This window comes from Triticum urartu, chromosome 4 (assembly GCF_003073215.2).
Source record: "Triticum urartu cultivar G1812 chromosome 4, Tu2.1, whole genome shotgun sequence".
NCBI classification, from domain to species: domain Eukaryota; kingdom Viridiplantae; phylum Streptophyta; class Magnoliopsida; order Poales; family Poaceae; genus Triticum; species Triticum urartu.
The window spans coordinates 467,290,830-467,309,605 of record NC_053025.1 but is presented as its reverse complement, the minus strand read 5'-3'; the positions used below and the strand labels follow the sequence as shown (position 1 = coordinate 467,309,605).

Here is an 18,776-nt window from a genome sequence, read left to right as displayed (position 1 = left end):
ACTGGCAGGGTATTAAAAAACATGTCAGGACTTTGTGTACGAATTTATTAATCAAGCGATTAGTTAGCAGTATGTCCTGTCTAGTTAGACATCTAGTCACTCTAGCCTTCCAAAAACTCTGCCAAACTTGTCCAAGAAATCACGCTGGCTGGTACATACTTACGTACCAGCAAAACTGCAACTGATTTTCTGTTGACTACGAGCACGTTTGTTCTTCTGCGTTCCAAGAAGACATATCGATCTCGATCGCGTGGAAGAAAATACTCCACGTAAGCCTGTCCTCTATATATACCAATGTATGCTCCATCTCAACTTGGAAGATATATTGCCAGATCACAGCGATCTCGCGGCCGGTGTTTCACTCTCCTCGCTGCTTATTTCCATCACATACATAACTGACTTTCCGTGTGCTCTGCTCTCCTATACGCCATGGACTACAGCAACGAGGCCACGATCACCGCCGCGGCGCAACCTTACGGCCGCTCCATGTCGCCGCCGTCGCGCGTGTCGTCGTGCTCGCCGCCCCCTGTATTCCCGCTGATGGGGAACGCGCCGTCGTCGCCGCCGACCATCGTCCTCAGCCCGTGCGCGGCGTGCAAGGTCCTCCGCCGCCGCTGCGCCGACGGCTGCATGCTGGCGCCCTACTTCCCGCCGACCGGGCCCGCCAAGTTCACCACCGCCCACCGCGTCTTCGGTGCCAGCAACATCATCAAGCTCCTCCAGGTTCGTATGGAGCACATTTTAGTTTGACATACGTGACGTGCGCTGCATACCGCGCGTGCGTGCAAGTGCTGTGTTGATGCGGATTCTGCATGGATCGGTGCAGGATTTGCCGGAGAGCTCGCGGGCAGACGCGGTGAGCAGCATGGTGTACGAGGCGGAGGCGCGGCTGCGGGACCCAGTGTACGGGTGCGCCGGGACGGTGTGCCGGCTGCAGAAGGAAGCCAACGAGCTCAAGGTGGACCTGGCGCGGGCGCGGGCCGACCTCCTAAGCATCCAGGCACAGCACGCCAACCTCCTCGCCCTCGTCTGCGTCGAGTTTGCTGCCAATCACCGAGGCGACCAGCAGCTGCACCAACCACCGCCACTGGGCGACCAGCTGAACGGCATCGGTGGTAGCGGCGGCGGCGCCATGTACCAACCGCTATACGACTCGGACTTCGACTCCGCGCCGTGGGAAGAGGCCCGGCAGCTCTGGACCTGAGCATGCCGGCTACGGCGCTTAATCACTAGAAGTACACGTAGTACTATACATATTAGTACGTAAATACAAAATACTAGTGTTGTACACTAGATGTTCAACGGCAATGACTTCGTCTTTTGGTGAGTCACCTTGGATCTAAATATCAGTGACGAAGCCGCGTCGAGTTCGGATAAGGAGATGATCCGTCATTTTTTTTATGTCTACTACGATGGTGCTAGAGGCATATGCGGGGCGATGGTGTGAAGCTACAGGATTTATTCGGTCTTGATTGTAATTTTTTTCTTGGCTGATGTTTCTCTTCGTGCAAAGAAGGCCGGGGTGCTGCTGTTTTTCCTGTCTTGTCAAGTTAATATGTACATGATTTGTACTACGATTCTTATGATAAACACATATTATCATGAAAAGAAAATTACTCGGCCGCTAGGTCACAAACTCACAATAGTGGATGGTGTACATGGACACATTGTGGATATTGATCCTCTGCAACCGCCACGATTTGCGCTGTACCCGGCAGATACTCCTGTTCGTCCAATGGGATCGATATGATATATGCATGTGTTTTTGAATTCAAATCTCGTTCCCATAAAATCCGCGATGAACATAATTCTGTTCTGGTACACGAAACGTTGACGACCGTACACGTGTGACGTATCGGCTGAGTTACTGTAATTAGCAGGCGTTCACGAGTTTTAGCTATTGCCAAACGAACTGAATTTAGGTATAAGCTGACAATGTTACAACCGCACTGCATTGGCACTCTCTAGTTTCTACTAGTGGTACTGTTGGCTAGAAGTATCGAACTCGTACGGTTCAGTTGCGACTTGCAAGCTTGAGTACCACCTAACCTGATTACCGGATGCAAAATATCGCGGGTCATCAAATTAGCATATAATCCCTGTTCGGGCTAAACAGCACTCATGTGATCGAACACATCGAAGACAAGAGTATACTGAAAAACATGAAGTAATATGTAACATGCATGGTTTTTAACGAGTCTTAGGGTGGGATAGAGAAGGAAAATAGGGATGTAAACCAGGTCCGTTTAATTCCGTATGAGCCCACTTATGATTTAACAGGTCAATAAAGTTTTTTTCTAAATAAAGTATGATGCTAGTAAAGTTAACTAAATGTTACTTGCGGACACCGTTTATTTGTTATTTATAGTGACAAAGATCTCACTTGAAAAATAACAACTGCAGCTAGGTCGGTAGTCTGTGCTGTATTTTCATCAACACATGTTGTTTTCGGTGGAACGTTCGCCGTGTAGCACCTCTCACCTGACAGGTGTAAAACCACACAGCACGCGCGCGAAGATGAACGATGGAGCCATCCTGCAGCGCAGCCATGCATGAATGGACCGGGCTCGCCCTCGCCATCACATCATATCAGCCCCAAAAAGACCAAAAGCAGGCTGCCTAACTCTATCAGTCCAACTCCAAAGCCTCTACGTGGACTTGGGTTATTAACGGTTTTATTCCAAGTCTCCCTCGCCAACCACGCATGTCTGATACGGCGACGGCCCGTCTCTGCTATGATCGGTGCGCGGTCATCGTCGTCATCGGCGATTTTCGAACTAGTATCAGCACTCCAACCCGGTCTCTGCATGCCGCCTGTGCTGTCGTTTTTTAATAATACTGCAGTGCCCTACACTCCTAGTAGCCTCCCTATTAGTGTGGAATTAGCGTGGCGCTTGACTAAATCGTGCCGCATGAATCCAAACACCCCTTGGCTCCGCATACAGAATGTCCAAGCAGGCCTAAAATGTCCATCGCTGCTCCCTGTCTGTTGGAAAACACGTGAGGGTTGAATATTAGTTGGCGGGGCTAACAAGAAACCGCAATATCACTCATTTTTTACTATTTTAATACGTAGAAAATAAATGGACCGCTTAAAAAATGGACATACTATTCGATTTAAATTAGCATTTATCGCCCATGAATATCCCACATGTTGTCACCCTAAAAGCAACTCTAGCAGACCCCGCAAAAATTTGACCCGCAAAACGCGTTTGCGGTTTCATGAAGATCGCGTTTGCGGGTCAAAAACTAGCGCGGCCGAATAGAACCCGTATCTAAACCTGCATAATAAAAAAAACACTTTCGCCGAAGAAATTGCACAAACATATTTCATCACATGATCAACAAACTACAAGCATAGTTATACTACATACTACGTTAAACTAGTACTAGAGGGGGCGGATCTAACGGCGGCGAGGTCGCGGCAAATGGACAACGCCGTGGAGGAGCCGGACGCTCAATCCTCCTCGCCGGAGCTGCACAGGTCGACGTACTTCTCCGCCTGCTCCGCGCGGATGCGGCGCCACTCCTCGGCCTTCTCCTTGGCAGCGAGGTTGGCGGCGACCGCCTCCCGTCACTTGAGGGCTTCAAGCTCCTCGGCGTGGCGCTGGCGCTCCGCCTCCTCGCACACGCTCCGCTCGGCGATGGCGGCCACAACGGCGTCGACGTCAACGACGTAGTCTTCCGGCCCGATGACTCCGCGGTGGCCGAGCGGAGCGGGCTCCTCGGGCTCCTCCTACCACTCCCTCTTCACGGGGAGAAGGCCCCGCGCCGGAGGAGGAGGAGCTCCCGGCGTACGAGGACCTCGTGGAGGAGAAGGACGCATGCCGACGGTCGTATTCCGCCGTCTCGCTCCGCTGGAAGCTCGCCGGCAGCGATAGGTCGCGGTTGGTCCATTTCCGGGCCCCAGGCTTTCGCGCGCCGTTGGACCGGACGCGCCGCTCGCGCTCCGTGTCCCTTCCGCCGCCGGATCTGCTGCCGGAGCCACGTCCGGAGCTCCACATTCGGCCCCACATGGCGGCTGAAGGCGGGTCGGGTGGTCGCCGGCGGCAAGAAATGTGGAGAGGGGGAAGGGGAATCGCGTGGCTCGGCGGCGGCGAGGGATAGGGTTTGGACCCGTAAACGAGTCGCGGAACCGCAGTTATAGCGGTCGAGGTGTGCAGTTTGCGGGCTGCGGCAAATTTTTTTGCAGACTGGGTGAGTATGTGGGCTCTGTTCTGGTCGGTAAAATGAGCCGAGCCCGTATACTCGCCGGAATTTTGCAGGTTTGCCTGTTTTGTGGGGTCTGCTAGAGTTGCTCTAACACATGTTAAAACTAAATGATGCCCCGTGCGCTTCCATGGAACTGTGTTAAAAGAAATCCGTAAAAAACAATTAAAACAATTAGAACTAATGAAAAAGTACGATCGTTCTTTATTCACATTTTAAAACAAGCAAACCTATGAAGTATGTGATAAAAGAAGAACAAGTTTTGAATTGTACTTAACACGGACCATCTGTTAATAAAAATGTGAAGCACAAATTGTATAGTTCTCCTCCAAGCCTCCAGCACATATACCATTTATAACCACACAAAAATTAAGGCCAAAAAAGAAACTTGTGACTGACATGCATGCATGACTTGATTCCTTCACGGAGAAAAATACATGCATGACTTGATTCCTTCACGGAGAAAAATACATGCATGACTTGATTTGGTGGCATGATTTTTTTTCCGAGAAAAACTTTCAATCTATTCATCATCTGTCATGACAGTACAAAGAACACGAGAAGTAACAAAAATTACATCCAGGTTCTTAGAACACCCATTGACGACTACAAGCACTATAGCGAGCCGAAGGCACACCATTGTCATCGCCCTTTCCATATCGGAGCTGGGCAAAATGTGTTGTATTAGACCGGCGAGAACTCATCGTGCTAAGGCCCCATAGAACCAGTGCACCAGAACAACAATCGTCGCTGATGAAGAGTAGTGTAGATCAGAAGGATCCAAGCACATGAATGAAGACTGGATCCAAGAAGATCCACCGAAGACCAACATCAACTGAATCCCGTGAGATCTACTAGAGACACACAAAGTCCGACGACGCTAGGCACACCGATGATTTTTTACAATTTTTTAACAAATTCTGAAATATATAACCTAATTTGGGAATTGCAGTTCTATGACCTATTGTTCTCGCGTTGACCGAAGAGGTACTCTTTGTTCGTGCATGGGATGGAGAGGGACTCTTTGTCCACGCGTTAGTTGAAGAGAACTTTTCGTTCTATGCTGGGCCGAAAACTAGCACTTATAGGCTGAAGAGTAGTTTTCGTTGGCGCATAGCCCTTAGAGATGATCTTCGGCCTAGCCTTGGCTGAAGAGTAGTCTTCATCCATCACACGACCAAAGAGTCAGCAATAAGGATCGTGACCGTGTTCTTCTACCCGACACCTCTATTCATTTTTCTTTCTCTCTCTTTCCTTTGCCCTTTTTGCTCGATCCACTAAGTTTGCACGCCATTCTCACATCCAACCAGTAGATCCAATGGGTGAGGAGGTTGGTTGGGGAGGATCTGCTGGTGGGGAACAACTTTTGTGGGGAAGGAGCCACGATGGGTAGGAACTGGGGTGTGGAGGAGGGCCTAGGTTGGGGAGAAGCTTAGGCCGTCCCTCATTGCTGCAAGCCGAGGGGGAGGCGGCGGCGGTTGCGCTGGTGGAAGATCTCTGGCAAGGTGCGGTGTAGTGACGAGAGCAACTTGAAGCTGTCTACATATGCATCAAAGGTTTAACCACCTCTTCCAAATCATTCTCTAATTATTGTTCGATCTTCCTTTTGTTTTAGGGTTTAGTTTGTGTAGACGTATGACATTGGATAGGTTTAGTATGCATTGCTAGTTATTAAATTTAGTTTAGCATAGGTATATGGATCAGCATGGTGGTGGTAGTATATCCTAGTGTTTTGTTAGATTCTTGTGCATGAGAACCTACTGGTGTAAGAAAGGAGTATTGCTTCAATGAGATTGACGGCAATATGGAATTTTCTAGTAGGTGAACTGTATAATTGGTGAATTTTCTTGTTTCTATGGCCTTGCTAATATCCGATATAATTAGTTCAAGAAAGAGTTTAGGCAATAATTTCACTGGGTGGGTATAAATGTTGCTAGTTGACATTAGGTAGTTGAAATACTAGTTGACTAGAAGCTTTGGGATGGATCCTAATGAGAGTTCAGTCAGTATTCATACATTGTGGACCAAATCTTGTGGGAGCTGACCCTGGCAGATAGGAGCCAGAACTGGTTGGCCTGGTTAAGGAATTGTAGAAAACAGATGATTCACCCCTATGCCTTAGTATCCCTGTGGCGAAGGAGGAGAATATGGTAGAAGGCAACAAGGGGTATGAACCTGGCGAGGGCAGTCAATTAGCTAATGAGATTGATCCATCTAGGTTACAACTAGTGGATATTAGCCATCCCAAGGAAGAGATAGATTATGTGTCGGACATGATGGGGAAGGAAGCATGAAAATCAAAAAAAATCCTATGAACACCCAAGATCTAATCTAGGAGATGTAAAGCAATGAGAGGGAAGTGTGTCTACATACTCTAATAGAATGAAAGCGTTAGCGTCGTAACGCGGTTGACATAGTCGTACTCTTCATGATCCAATCACAATCCAATTCGATCTAGCGTCGAACAGACGACACCTCTGAGTTTAGTGAAGGAAATATGCCCTAGAGGCAATAATAAAGTTATTATTTATTTCCTCATATCATGATAAATATTTATTATTCATGCTAGAATTGTATTAACTGGAAACACAATACATGTGTGAATACATAGACAAATATAGTGTCACTAGTATGCCTCTACTTGACTAGCTCGTTGATCAAAGATGGTTGAGTTTCCTAGCCATAGACATGAGTTGTCATTTGATCAACGGGATCACATCATTAGGAGAATGATGTGATTCACATGACCCATTCCGTTAGCTTAGCACTTGATCGTTTAGTTTACTGCTATTGCTTTCTTCATGACTTATACATGTTCCTATGACTATGATATTATGCAACTCCCGATTACCGGAAAAACACTTTGTGTGCTACCAAACGTCACAACGTAACTGGGTGATTATAAAGGTGCTCTACAGGTGTCTCCGATGGTGTTCGTTGAGTTGGCATAGATCAAGAATATGATTTGTCACTCCGATTGTCGGAGAGGTATCTCTGGGCCCTCTCGGTAATGCACATCACTATAAGCCTTGCAAGCAATGTGACTAATGAGTTAGTTACGGAATGATGCATTATGGAACGAGTAAAGAGACTTGCCGGTAACGAGATTGAACTAGATATTGAGATATCGACGATCGAATCTCGGGCAAGTAACATACCGATGACAAAGGGAACAACGTATGTTGTTATGCGGTTTGACCGATAAAGATCTTTGTAGAATATGTAGGAACCATTATGAGCATCCAGGTTCCGCTATTGGTTATTGACCGGATATGCGTCTCGGTCATGTCTACATAGTTCTCGAACCCGTAGGGTCTGCACGCTTAAAGTTCTATGACGATCGGTATTATGAGTTTTTGTGTTTTGATGTACCGAAGGTAGTTCGGAGTCCCGGATATGATCACGAACATGATGAGGAGTCTCGAAATTGTCGAGACGTAAAGATCGATATATTGGACGACTATGTTCGGACACCGGAAGTGTTTCGGGAGGTTTCAGACATATACCGAAGTACCGGGGGGTTACCGGAACCCCCCGGGGAGTATATTGGGCCTAATGGGCCTTAGTGGGAGAAGAGGAGGGCCGGCCAGGGCAACCGCGCCCCCCTCCCCCTCTAGTCTGAATTAGACAAGGAGGGGGCGGCGCCTGTCGTGGTTCTAAGTCTGACCGTAGAATGGGGGGTAGGTATGTAGAGGCAAGATCCTAGCTATGGAGGAGTTGTACACGCAAGTTTTACGAGTTCAGGCCCTTCTCGGAGGAAGTAACAGCCCTATGTCTCGGAGCCCGGAGGCGGTCGAATGGATATATGCGTGTGAGTTATAGGGGGTGCGAACCCTTGTCCCAGAGGAGGGGGGTGGCTTATATAGAGTGCGCCAGGACCCCAGCTCTCCTCCGTTACACAGGCTTCAATGTTCATAAAGGAGGAGCATTATTGGTAACGTCCGAAGTAAAGTGCTATAAATGATTATTAAAGCTATGACTTAAATCCCGACCGTTGCGGAGTGAATGGCTTCACATCTTCTGGTGGTCGAGTGGTTGTTCGTATGGTCGGGTGTCTTCAAGACTGTCGAGTGGAACATAAATTTTTGGTCGAGTGGATGATATTTCTCTTCGACTGCTTTTGGTTCTTTTAGATATGTGAAAGCACAAGTGCTCCCTGGGTGGTTTTGGTAATTAATGTCAACATATCTCTTGTTGGACTAACACTTTTACCTAGTATGTTTCAGATAAGTTCAACAGTGGAGTGGCATGGACTAGAGGATGTGGAACCCCTTCAAGATGCTAAGGACAAAGGATTGGCTCAAGCTTCAAGATGAAGACTCTACATTTTCTATTTTAGTGATCCAAGATCACATTGAGTCTATAGGAAAAGCCAATACTATCAAGAGGGGATGAGGTGTTGCTTAATGGCTTGCTTGCTCAAAGTGCTTAGTTATATGCTCCAAAACCCTCAACTACCTTCCCACATCCACATATGACCTAAACCAAAAGTCAAACTCGGCCCCACCGATTCTATCTATCCGGCGCCACCGAGTTTCAGATGTCATAGCCACTGCCACAAACCCTAGCAAATCGGTTTCACCGATAGGGATCTCGGTCTCACCGAGATGGGATTGTAATCTCTCTGTGTATGTCCATTACCAAAATCGGTCTCACCGAGTTTGAGCAATCGGTACTACCGAGATTACAATGCAAACCCTCTGGTTAGCTTATTACCAAAATAGGTCCCACCGAGTTTGTGTAATCGGTCTCACCGAGTTTGCCTGACCAACTCTCTGGTTAGCTTATTACCAAAATCGGTCCCACCGAGTTTGTGTAATCGGTCACACCGAGATTACGTTATGCCCTAACCCTAACCATATCGGTCCTACCGAGTTGCATCTCAGTCCCACCAAAAATCCTAACGGTCACTAAGTTTTCTGAATCGGTCCGACCGAGTTTAACCATTCGGTCCCACGGAGTTTGGCAAATTGTGTGTAACGGTTAGATTTTGTGTGGAGGCTATATATAACCCTCCACCCACTCTTCATTCGTGGAGAGAGCCATCAGAACATACCTACACTTTCAATACACATTTTCTGAGAGAGAACCACCTACACTTGTGTTGAGGTCAAGATATTCCATTCCAACCATATGAATCTTGATCTCTAGCCTTCCCCAAGTTGCTTTCCACTCAAATCTTCTTTCCACCAAATCCAAATCCTATGAGAGAGATTTGAGTGTTGGGGAGACTATCATTTGAAGCACAAGAGTAAGGAGTTCATCATCAACACACCATTTGTTACTTCTTGGAGAGTGGTGTCTCCTAGATTGGCTAGGTGTCACTTGGGAGCCTCCAACAAGATTGTGGAGTTGAACCAAGGAGTTTGTAAGGGCAAGGAGATCGCCTACTTCGTGAAGATCTACTGCTAGTGAGGCAAGTCCTTCGTGGGAAACGACCATGATGGAATAGACAAGGTTGCTTCTTCGTGGACCCTTCGTGGGTGGAGCCCTTCGTGGACTCGCGCAACCGTTACCCTCCGTGGGTTCAAGTCTCCATCAACATGGATGTACGATAGCACCACCTATCGGAACCATGACAAAAACATCCGTGTCTCCAATTGCGTTTGAATACTCCAAACCCTTCTCTTTACATTCTTGCAAGTTGCATGCTTTACTTTCCACTGCTCATATACTCATTGCATGCTTGCTTGATATGTATTGTGTTTGTTAAACTTGTGCTTAAACTCCACTTAAACTTAAGAATATTAAAAACTGCAACTTTTGGCACTTAGTGTCTAATCACCCCCCATCTAGACACCTCTTCTCGATCCTTTCAAGATGTCCTTGGGGAGGGTATCTTGGGCAGATCCATGACCCTACCCTAGGTACATAGCTTCGTCATTAGCCCCCGAATGGATCAGGGTTTGAGTGGGGAAGGAGTTGAGAACACTTCCGACTCATTCTTCATGTTGTGAGTATAACTTGTTCTTGAGCCATGAACTGAGGAGACAACGTCAACTTCTTTTTCAGTCGCCTTGGTCCATTCTTGGTTTTTGTCGAGTGAATTTTCACGGTAGAATTCCGAATGATAATGCGGAGGACGTTTTCAGTCTGACAAGCTGCTCTACTCTCCGCGGATTTCGCGGGATTCGAATTTTGGGAAGCGCGCCAGACGGGTGAGGCCGTGGTAATCGGGACGGATTAGGTAGGTCGCCTCGATCTTCATGCCACCTTTTTCGCCACGTATTGCGCGCGCGACTGTTGCGGGATTTGTTTAGATCGTCTGGGCCTACCAGTCAGTCACTTGGGGAATGACCTTATAAAAGGTACCGGACCGGGTCTTCGCACCTCGCTCTCCCATTCTCTTTCTTCTTCCTCAGACCTCTCCGCCGTGCACGCTTCCGTTCTCTGCGTCGAAACCTCGCTCGAACTCGATCCGCCACCATGGGAAAAGAGAAGACTGTGGTGCTGGAGCGCGCGAAGAAGGCGACCGCGAAGGCAAAGGGAAGGAGGACCAGTTGGGGCGGATCCTCGTCAAGATCCGGCCTGCCGCTGGGCTGGATCCAGGCCGATTGGATCTGCTCGACGATCAGCCAAGACGACCTCAACGACCTGGTGGAGGGGGGACTGATCCCCCACAAATCGGCACGGCTCCGGGGGAACGAGACCGAGCCGCAGCCGCGGGGGGGTGAGTGCGTTCTCCTCGCCACCCACATCGATCGCGGGTTTTCTCTGCCTCCCCATCCTTTCTTTCATGGCTTTCTGAACTTCTTCGGGGATCAACTTCACCACTTCACTCCAAACACTATAGTTTATCTAGCTGCCTTTGTGTCAATGTGTGAAAATTTCTTGGGCTGTCGACCGCACTGGGGTCTCTTCAAACACATCTTCACCTGCCGCTCCCAGTTGGTCAAAAAGGCCAATCCGAGTGATGAGAGGACGCACGTGATTCAGATGTGCGGGGGTCTGGGGATCCAGATGAGGAACAAGAGCACCCTCCCAGCGATGATCCTTCCCGAGTCGGTCCGGGGCTGGCAGTCGACTTGGTTTTACTGTAAGGACCAACCGACTCCGGGCCAGTCGATTAGACTTCCTCCCTTTTCCCTAGCTCGAGTAGAAAAGCCCTCCTCCTTGAAGGTGGTCCCAGAAGAGAAGGCGCGGGTCAAGCTGTTGGTCGAGTGGGTCATCCAACTCGTCCGTGACGGGGTGACTGGGATGGACCTGCTGGAGGTCTTTCTCAGTCGACGCATCCAACCGCTTCAGGCCCGTGACCATCCGATGTGGATGTACTCGGGGCTTGAGGACTCCACTCGGATCCACCTGGAGGACGTCAGCGAAGACACCTTGGAGAAGTGGCTGAAGGGAATCACCAGCAACAAAGACAATCCCTGGGGGTCTAGGAGGGTGATTCCATTCGACCACTCGCGCCAGCCAGAACAGGTATGACTCTGCTTTGTCGAGTATCTTCTTGATTCTTTGTGTGACACCTTTTTGATGGTCGACTGAATTTCTTTCGATCGTTGTCCTTTCAGGCCCTCATTGACATGTACTCGATGCCCAATGGAGTGCAGGGGCAAGACGTCGAGGAAGGGGCGAGCGGGGGCGAGAGAGGCGAGTGGCACTTGGATGCCGAGGAGGACGAGGAGAGCGATGACTCGACTGATGACGAAGAGGTCGACTCGCCTCCTTGCAGAGAGAGAAGGTCCAAGCACGCTCACGACCCGGCGAGCACCCCGGACCTGGCAACCGCGCCAACTGGGCAGTCTTTGAAGCGCCCCCGGACGTCTTCCCCAGCGCCGATTAAGAAGGATCCGAAGCAGCCCAAGGTTGTGCCGCCTCCAGCGCCAAAAGCACCGAAAGCCACCTCCTCCAAACTGCCAAAAGCTTTGCCCAGGATCAAAGTGACCGTCCCTACCATCTTCGAGTAATCATCTGACTTGTTCTTTTCGTCGACTCGAGCGACAGAACGTAACCGACTGAGTGCGGGCCTTTGCAGTGTTGCTACATCAGGAACCTCTTTTACCAGTACCGAGACGAGGAGATGGAAGATGCGGTTACCTCCAACCCAGGTAAAAACTCTTATGATCTTGCTCTTGACTACTCGGCCGATTGAATTCTAGCGGTTCACTTTGAGGTCGACTGATCTTCTCTGCAGCTCCGCCCAACGTCATCGATCTCCCAGATGATGATGAAGATGTGGCTCCTAGGCCCAGGAAGAATAAAAAGGCGGCGGCTGGTAAGGCATCTCAGGAGGGACCAATGACAACACCAACCGTCCATCAATCTGAAGACGCGGGCGGGGCCTCTGTAACCTTCGCTGTACCCTTGTTGAGTGAGCACCCCGCACCGTCGACTGTAGCGGTGATTCCTTCAGTCGTCCCATCTCACGCCTCGGAGGTCCAAGCTGCTGCACCCGGGTCGTCTTCCCTCTTCTTCACCAGCTACCCTGTCCCGGAAAACCAGTCGGATGCGGCTGCGGAAGCCATCCGTCAGGCTAACGTGATGATGGAGCAGATGAAGACGATGCACGAGAACAGCCAGGCCACTTACAACGCCAGCGCTGCTCTCCGGGCCAATGTCCAGGTAAGTAAACTTTCAACTGACCTTGTTCTATCAGGATATGCTACCCGAAAAAATTTCTTCTATACAATCTCCTGTTGTTTGCGTCGAATCAGTGCACCTAGTGGGTGTTTTGTTGTCTTTGGTAGTTGCGTTCTTCAACTCGGTCTGGGCGAGTAGGATCTGAACCGGTGGGGGCACGCTAAGTGCACCCACTGGGTGTAGTCCCCGAGACCGCAGTCGACTGGGGTCTGAGTTCTTCCTTCCTTTCTTTTCTTCCACTCGACCCGGGCGGACCCGGTCGAATGAGATCTGAACCGGTGGGGGCACGCTAAGTGCATCCACTGGGTGTAGTCCCTGAGACCGCAGTCGACTGCTGGGAGTCGACTGGGGTCTGAACAGTTTTTTTTTGACTTGACCCAGGCGGACCGGTCGAGTTGGGTCTTAATCAGCGGGGGCACGCCAAGTGCACCCGCTGGGTGTAGTCCCCGAGACTGCAGTCGACTGGGGTCTAAGCGAACTTCTTTAAGTTTTATCCACTCGGAAGTGAACAACCTTTGATCTTGTCGATTGACACGTCTTTTGCCTTCTGCAGAAGTCTTGTACTCTCATTTCCAAGTTTGCTGAACTTGAGGAGAAGCAGAGGCAACTCAATCTCGACTTGGAGTTGGCCCAGTAGAATCTGAAGAAAGCTCAAGATGAAGCTGCTGGTATGGAAGGTAACTGCCTGTCGACTATCTTTTTAAAATATTTCTTCGAGCTCTTGTCTGATCCGATTGCTTATTTTGCAGAGAAAATGAAGTTGGCTCTGGAGAAGAAGGACTCAGACCTCGCCACTGCACAGAAGGAAGCCCAAGATAAAACTGCCCTTGCAGACCATAAGCTGGCTTCAGTCGAAGCACTGGAAGGGGAGGTGACCAAGCTGAAGTCCTTTCTCAACGAGTCTAACCGAGAGGTGAGTCATTTGAAGAAGGACAAAATTACCCTAAATGAAAAGCTGGAGTCTGCGGTCCACAAGAGGAATGACACGGAGGCTTATCTGAGAACTCTTGCCAAGAAGCTTTATCTTATGCTGGAAGGTATTTCTTTTAAACCGACTGTGTTGATGGTTGTGAACGGATCCTGTCCGGTCGACTCACTAATTTTTGGCTGCAGAATTCTGCCAAGACTTTGACGAGGAAACTAGAAAGGTCGAGACAGGTCTGGACCCTATCGCTTCTCCAGTTTGCGACGAAACTGCAATGAACATGCTCCGACTGGAGTCTCGTGTCGCCAGCGTCACAAGCTACCTCGCGCGCCTGAAGGAGGCAGTCTCACGAGTTGACTCATTGCTCTGGCCAAGGGCGACGCTTCAAAATGACCTGGAATCCCTGATGGCTCGACTCAACGAGATCCCTGACCGAGTGCAAGAATGGAAGAAGTCCTCCGCCTGGTGTGGTGCTGACGCGGCGCTGTCCTTGGTGCGAGTCCACTGCAAGGAAGCTCGTGAAGACAAGCTGGCGGCGATCAAGGTCGCTAACACCAAAAGGCATGACTTCCAGTCCTTCATGGAGACTTTCATCGCTGCTGCCACTCGGATCGCGGATGGGATCGACCTGGACGAATTCGACGAGCCTGCCAGCCCTCCTCCTGCCGAGTGAACAAACTTATGAGACTTGAATCTGCTTTAAATTTGCCTCGGAATGCCGAGTGGTTGTTGTAACCGTTAAACTCATTCGGGCTTGATGCTCAAGTACTTTTGGTTTGCTGCTTGGAGCTTTAGGATTTATCCGAATTTGGTTTATTTCTGAATATTCTTGCGTTTTGCCTTCAAGTGGACTTTGCTCTTTGCTCGGAATAGTCTTTGCGCTGGAGATGCAGCTCTGAGGTGGCGACTCCAGTCGACCTGCGCTTCATCGTCCTTGCGGATAGGGATGGAGCGCACATTGTACTTGTGGCGTAGTCCCGAAGGAGAAGGTTGCAGTCGACCTGCACCTCGTCGTCCTTGCGGATAGGGATGGAGCGCACGTTGTACTTGTGGCATAGCTCCGAAGGAGAAGATTGCAGTCGACTTGCACCTCGTCGTCCTTGCGGATAGGGATGGAGCGCACATTGTACTTGTGGCGTAGCTCCGAAGGGGAAGGTTGCAGTCAACCTGCACCTCGTCGTCCTTGTGGATAGGGATGGAGCGCACGTTGTACTTGTGGCATAGCTCTGAACTTAGGCGAGTAATAGACTGCAGCTAAGCCTCCGAGTGGGAGGGTTGCTCTCCACTCGGTAGGATTTTTTAAACTTAGGCGAGCACTGGACTGTAGCTAAGCCCCCGAGTGGGAGGGTTGTTCCCCACTCGGTAGGATTTTACGAACTTAGGCGAGTACTGGACTGCAGCTAAGTCTTCGAGTGGGAGAACTTAGGCGAGTACTAGACTGCAGCTAAGCCCTCGAGTGAGAGGATTGCTCTCCACTCGTTAGGATTTTATGAACTTAGGCGAGTACTGGACTACAGCTAAGTCTCCTAGTGGGAGAACTTAGGCGAGTACTAGACTGCAGCTAAGCCCCCGAGTGGGAGGATTGCTCTTCCCTCGATAGGATTTTACAAACTTAGGCGAGTACTGGACTGCAGCTAAGCCTCCGAGTGGGAGAACTTAGGCGAGTACTAGACTGCATCTAAGCCCCCGAGTGAGAGGATTGATCTCCACTCGGTAGGATTTTACAAACTTAGGCGAGTACTAGACTGCAGCTAAGCCTCCGAGTGGGAGAACTTAGGCGAGTACTAGACTGCAGCTAAGCCCCCGAGTGAGAGGATTGCTCTCCACTCGGTAGGATTTTACAAACTTAGACGAGTGCTGGACTACAGCTTAGCCTCTGAGTGGGAGGATTGCTCTCCGCTCGGTAGGAATTTACAAACTTAGGCGAGTACTGGACTGCAGCTAAGCCTCCGAGTGGGAGAACTTAGGCGAGTACTAGACTGCAGCTAAGCCCCCGAGTGGGAGGGTTGCTCTCCACTCGGTAGGATTTTACAAACTTAGGCGAGTACTGGACTGCAGCTAAGCCTCCGAATGGGAGAACTTAGGCGAGTACTAGACTGCAGCTAAGCCCCCGAGTGAGAGGATTGCTCTCCAGTCGGTAGGATTTTAGACACTTAGGCGAGTGCTGGACTGTAGCTAAGCCTCCGAGTGGGAGGATTGCTCTCCGCTCGGTAGGATTTTACAAACTTAGGTGAGTACTGGACTGCAGATAAGCCTCCGAGTGGGAGAACTTAGGCGAGTACTAGACTGCAGCTAAGCCCCCGAGTGGGAGGATTGCTCTCCACTCGGTAGGATTTTACAAACTTAGGCGAGTACTGGACTGCAGCTAAGCCCCCGAGTGGGAGGATTGCTCTCCACTCGGTAGGATTTTGCAAACTTAGGCGAAACGGATTCGCGGCTAAGCCTCCCGAGTGAGAGGCTTACCTATCACTCGGTAGGATTTTCTTTCGAACTTAGGCGGAACGGATTCGCAGCTAAGCCCACCCACTGGGGGATTGCAGAGGTAAATAAAAGCAACAACAATCATGCGAGAAGACTGAAAAGCTCTTGTCTTTGACGAACAAATTACAAAGGTGCTTCTTATTACATTTTATTCGAATGAGTGCTTAAGTATAAAAGGGGCGGAGCAGCTCCGCGTTCCAAGCCCGTGGCTCGTCTTTCTGATGCTCAACACTGTAAAGATGGTATGCTACATTGTGGAGAACTTTGGTGATGATGAAGGGGCCTTCCCAAGCCGGGGCAAGCTTGTGTGGTTTCTGTTGATCCACTCGAAGAACCAGGTCCCCCTCTTGAAAGGTTCGTCCCCTCACGTTCCTTGCGTGGAATCGATGCAAGTCTTGCTGATAAATGGTCGATCGAATCAAGGCCATCTCTCTTTCCTCCTCTAAGAGATCGACTGAATCCTGCCAGGCCTGCTCTGCTTCTTCTTCGGAGAAGAGCTCGACTCGGGGCGCATTGTGGAGCAGGTCACTCGGCAGAACAACTTCGGCTCCATAGACCAAGAAGAAAGGAGTTCGTCCAGTCGACTGATTAGGAGTTGTCCTCAAACCCCACAGAACTAACGGAAGTTCATCGACCCAAGCGCCTGCTGCGTGTTTGAGGTCATGCGTCAGTCGGGCTTTTAATCCTTTGAGAATCAGGCCATTAGCTTTTTCTGCTTGTCCTTTTGACTGCGGGTGAGCGACTGAAGTATAGTCGACTCGTGTGCCTTGAGAAGCACAGAAAGCTCTAAAATCGTCAGAATTGAAGTTCGACCCGTTGTCCGTGATGATGCTGTGTGGAACTCCATATCTGAATGTCAATTCTCTGATAAAACTGACAGCGGTGCTGGCTTCAAGACTCTTGATAGGTTTAGCTTCGATCCATTTGGTAAACTTTGTCGACTGCCACGAGCACATGAGTGAAGCCGCTCCTACCAGTTCTCAGTGGTCCAACCATATCCAAACCCCAAACAGCAAAGGGCCAGACGAGAGGAATGGTCTTCAGGGCTGACGCTGGCTTGTGAGACATGTCCGAGTAAAGCTGGCAGCCTTCACATCTGTCGACTATATCTTTCACCATTTCATTTGCTCGCGGCCAATAGAATCCGGCTCGGTATGATTTAGCCACGATGGCCCAAGATGACGCATGGTGGCCACAGGTCCCCGAGTGGATGTTGTTGAGGATCATTCGACCTTCTTCTAGCGTTATGCATCTATGACCGACTCGAGTCACGCTTTCCCTGAACAATTGTCCTCTTATCACAGTAAAGGCCTTGGATCGACAGACGATCTGTCGAGCCTCTTCTTTGTCTTCTTGGAGTTCCTTTCTGAGGATGTACGCAATGTATGGCACTATCCAGTCGGGTGTGATGACCAGAACCTCCATGATTAGGTCGACCACTGCTGGGACCTCGACTTCAGTCGGATCTGTGGTGCTCTAGGCTGCGGGGGCTCTTCAGTAAAAGGATCTTATTGAACGGTCGGTGTGTGAATATGCTCCAAAAACACATTGCTGGGAATGGCTTCTCTCTTGGAACCTATCTTTGCCAAGTCATTGGCTGCTTGATTTTTCAGTCGGGGTATGTGATGGAGCTCTAACCCCTCAAACTTCTTTTCCAACTTCCTCACCGCGTTGCAGTAACCAGTCATGGCTGGGCTTCTGACGTCCCACTCCTTCATCACTTGATTGACTACCAAATCTGAGTCGCCGTAGACCATGAGGCGACGGACGCCGAGTGAGATGGCCATACGCAACCCATACATGAGTGCTTCATATTCAGCTTTATTATTGGAGGAATCAAAGTGAATCTGGAGGACATATCTGAGCTTGTCTCCTCGGGGGGATACCAGAACCACCCCAGAACCGGAACCATTCAGAATTTTGGATCCATCAAAGAACATGGTCCAGTGCTCCGAGTGAACTTGAGTCAGCAGTTGTTGTTCAATCCACTCGGCGAGGAAATCTGCTATTGCTTGGGACTTAATAGCTTTCTTTGCCTCGAACTTGATATCTAAAGGAAGGAGTTCAATCGCCCATTTTGCCACTCGACCAGTTGCATCTCTGTTGTGCAGAATCTCTGACAACGGAGCATCGCTGACGACTGTAACAGAGTGATCAGAGAAATAGTGTGCAACCTTCTTCGTGGTCATGTAAATCCCATAAACGAGCTTCTGATAGTGCGGATATCTCTACTTTGACGGAGTCAGAACTTCAGAAATATAATAAACTGGGCGCTAAACTTTATAGGCTTTCCCTCTTCTTCCCGCTCGACCGTAAGTACTGTACTGACCACTTGTCCAGTGGCTGCTATATAAAGCAGTAAAGGCTCTTTGCTGATTGGGGAAGCAAGCACCGGCTAGGTGGAAAGCAGGGCTTTTAGCTCTGCAAATGCTGCATCAGCTTCAGGAGTCCACTCGAACTTATCTGATTTCTTCATCAGTCGGTAAAGAGGCAGTGCCTTTTCACCGAGGCAAGAAATGCATCGACTTAGGGCGGCCAAACAACCAGTAAGCTTCTGGACATCGTGCACACGCACAGG

At 49.6% G+C, this 18,776-nt stretch overlaps 1 protein-coding gene across 1 annotated transcript; it reads left to right on the top strand.

The window, feature by feature from the left end:
* The first annotated feature begins 333 nt into the window (after positions 1–333).
* On the top strand, positions 334–1,616 carry LOC125553952 (LOB domain-containing protein 1-like). The gene is made up of 2 exons (XM_048717593.1): positions 334–723; positions 827–1,616. Exons 1-2 carry the CDS (start codon positions 430–432, stop codon positions 1,202–1,204), a joined length of 672 nt encoding a protein of 223 aa, XP_048573550.1. The 5' UTR covers positions 334–429; the 3' UTR covers positions 1,205–1,616.
* Positions 1,617–18,776: the final 17,160 nt, after the last annotated feature.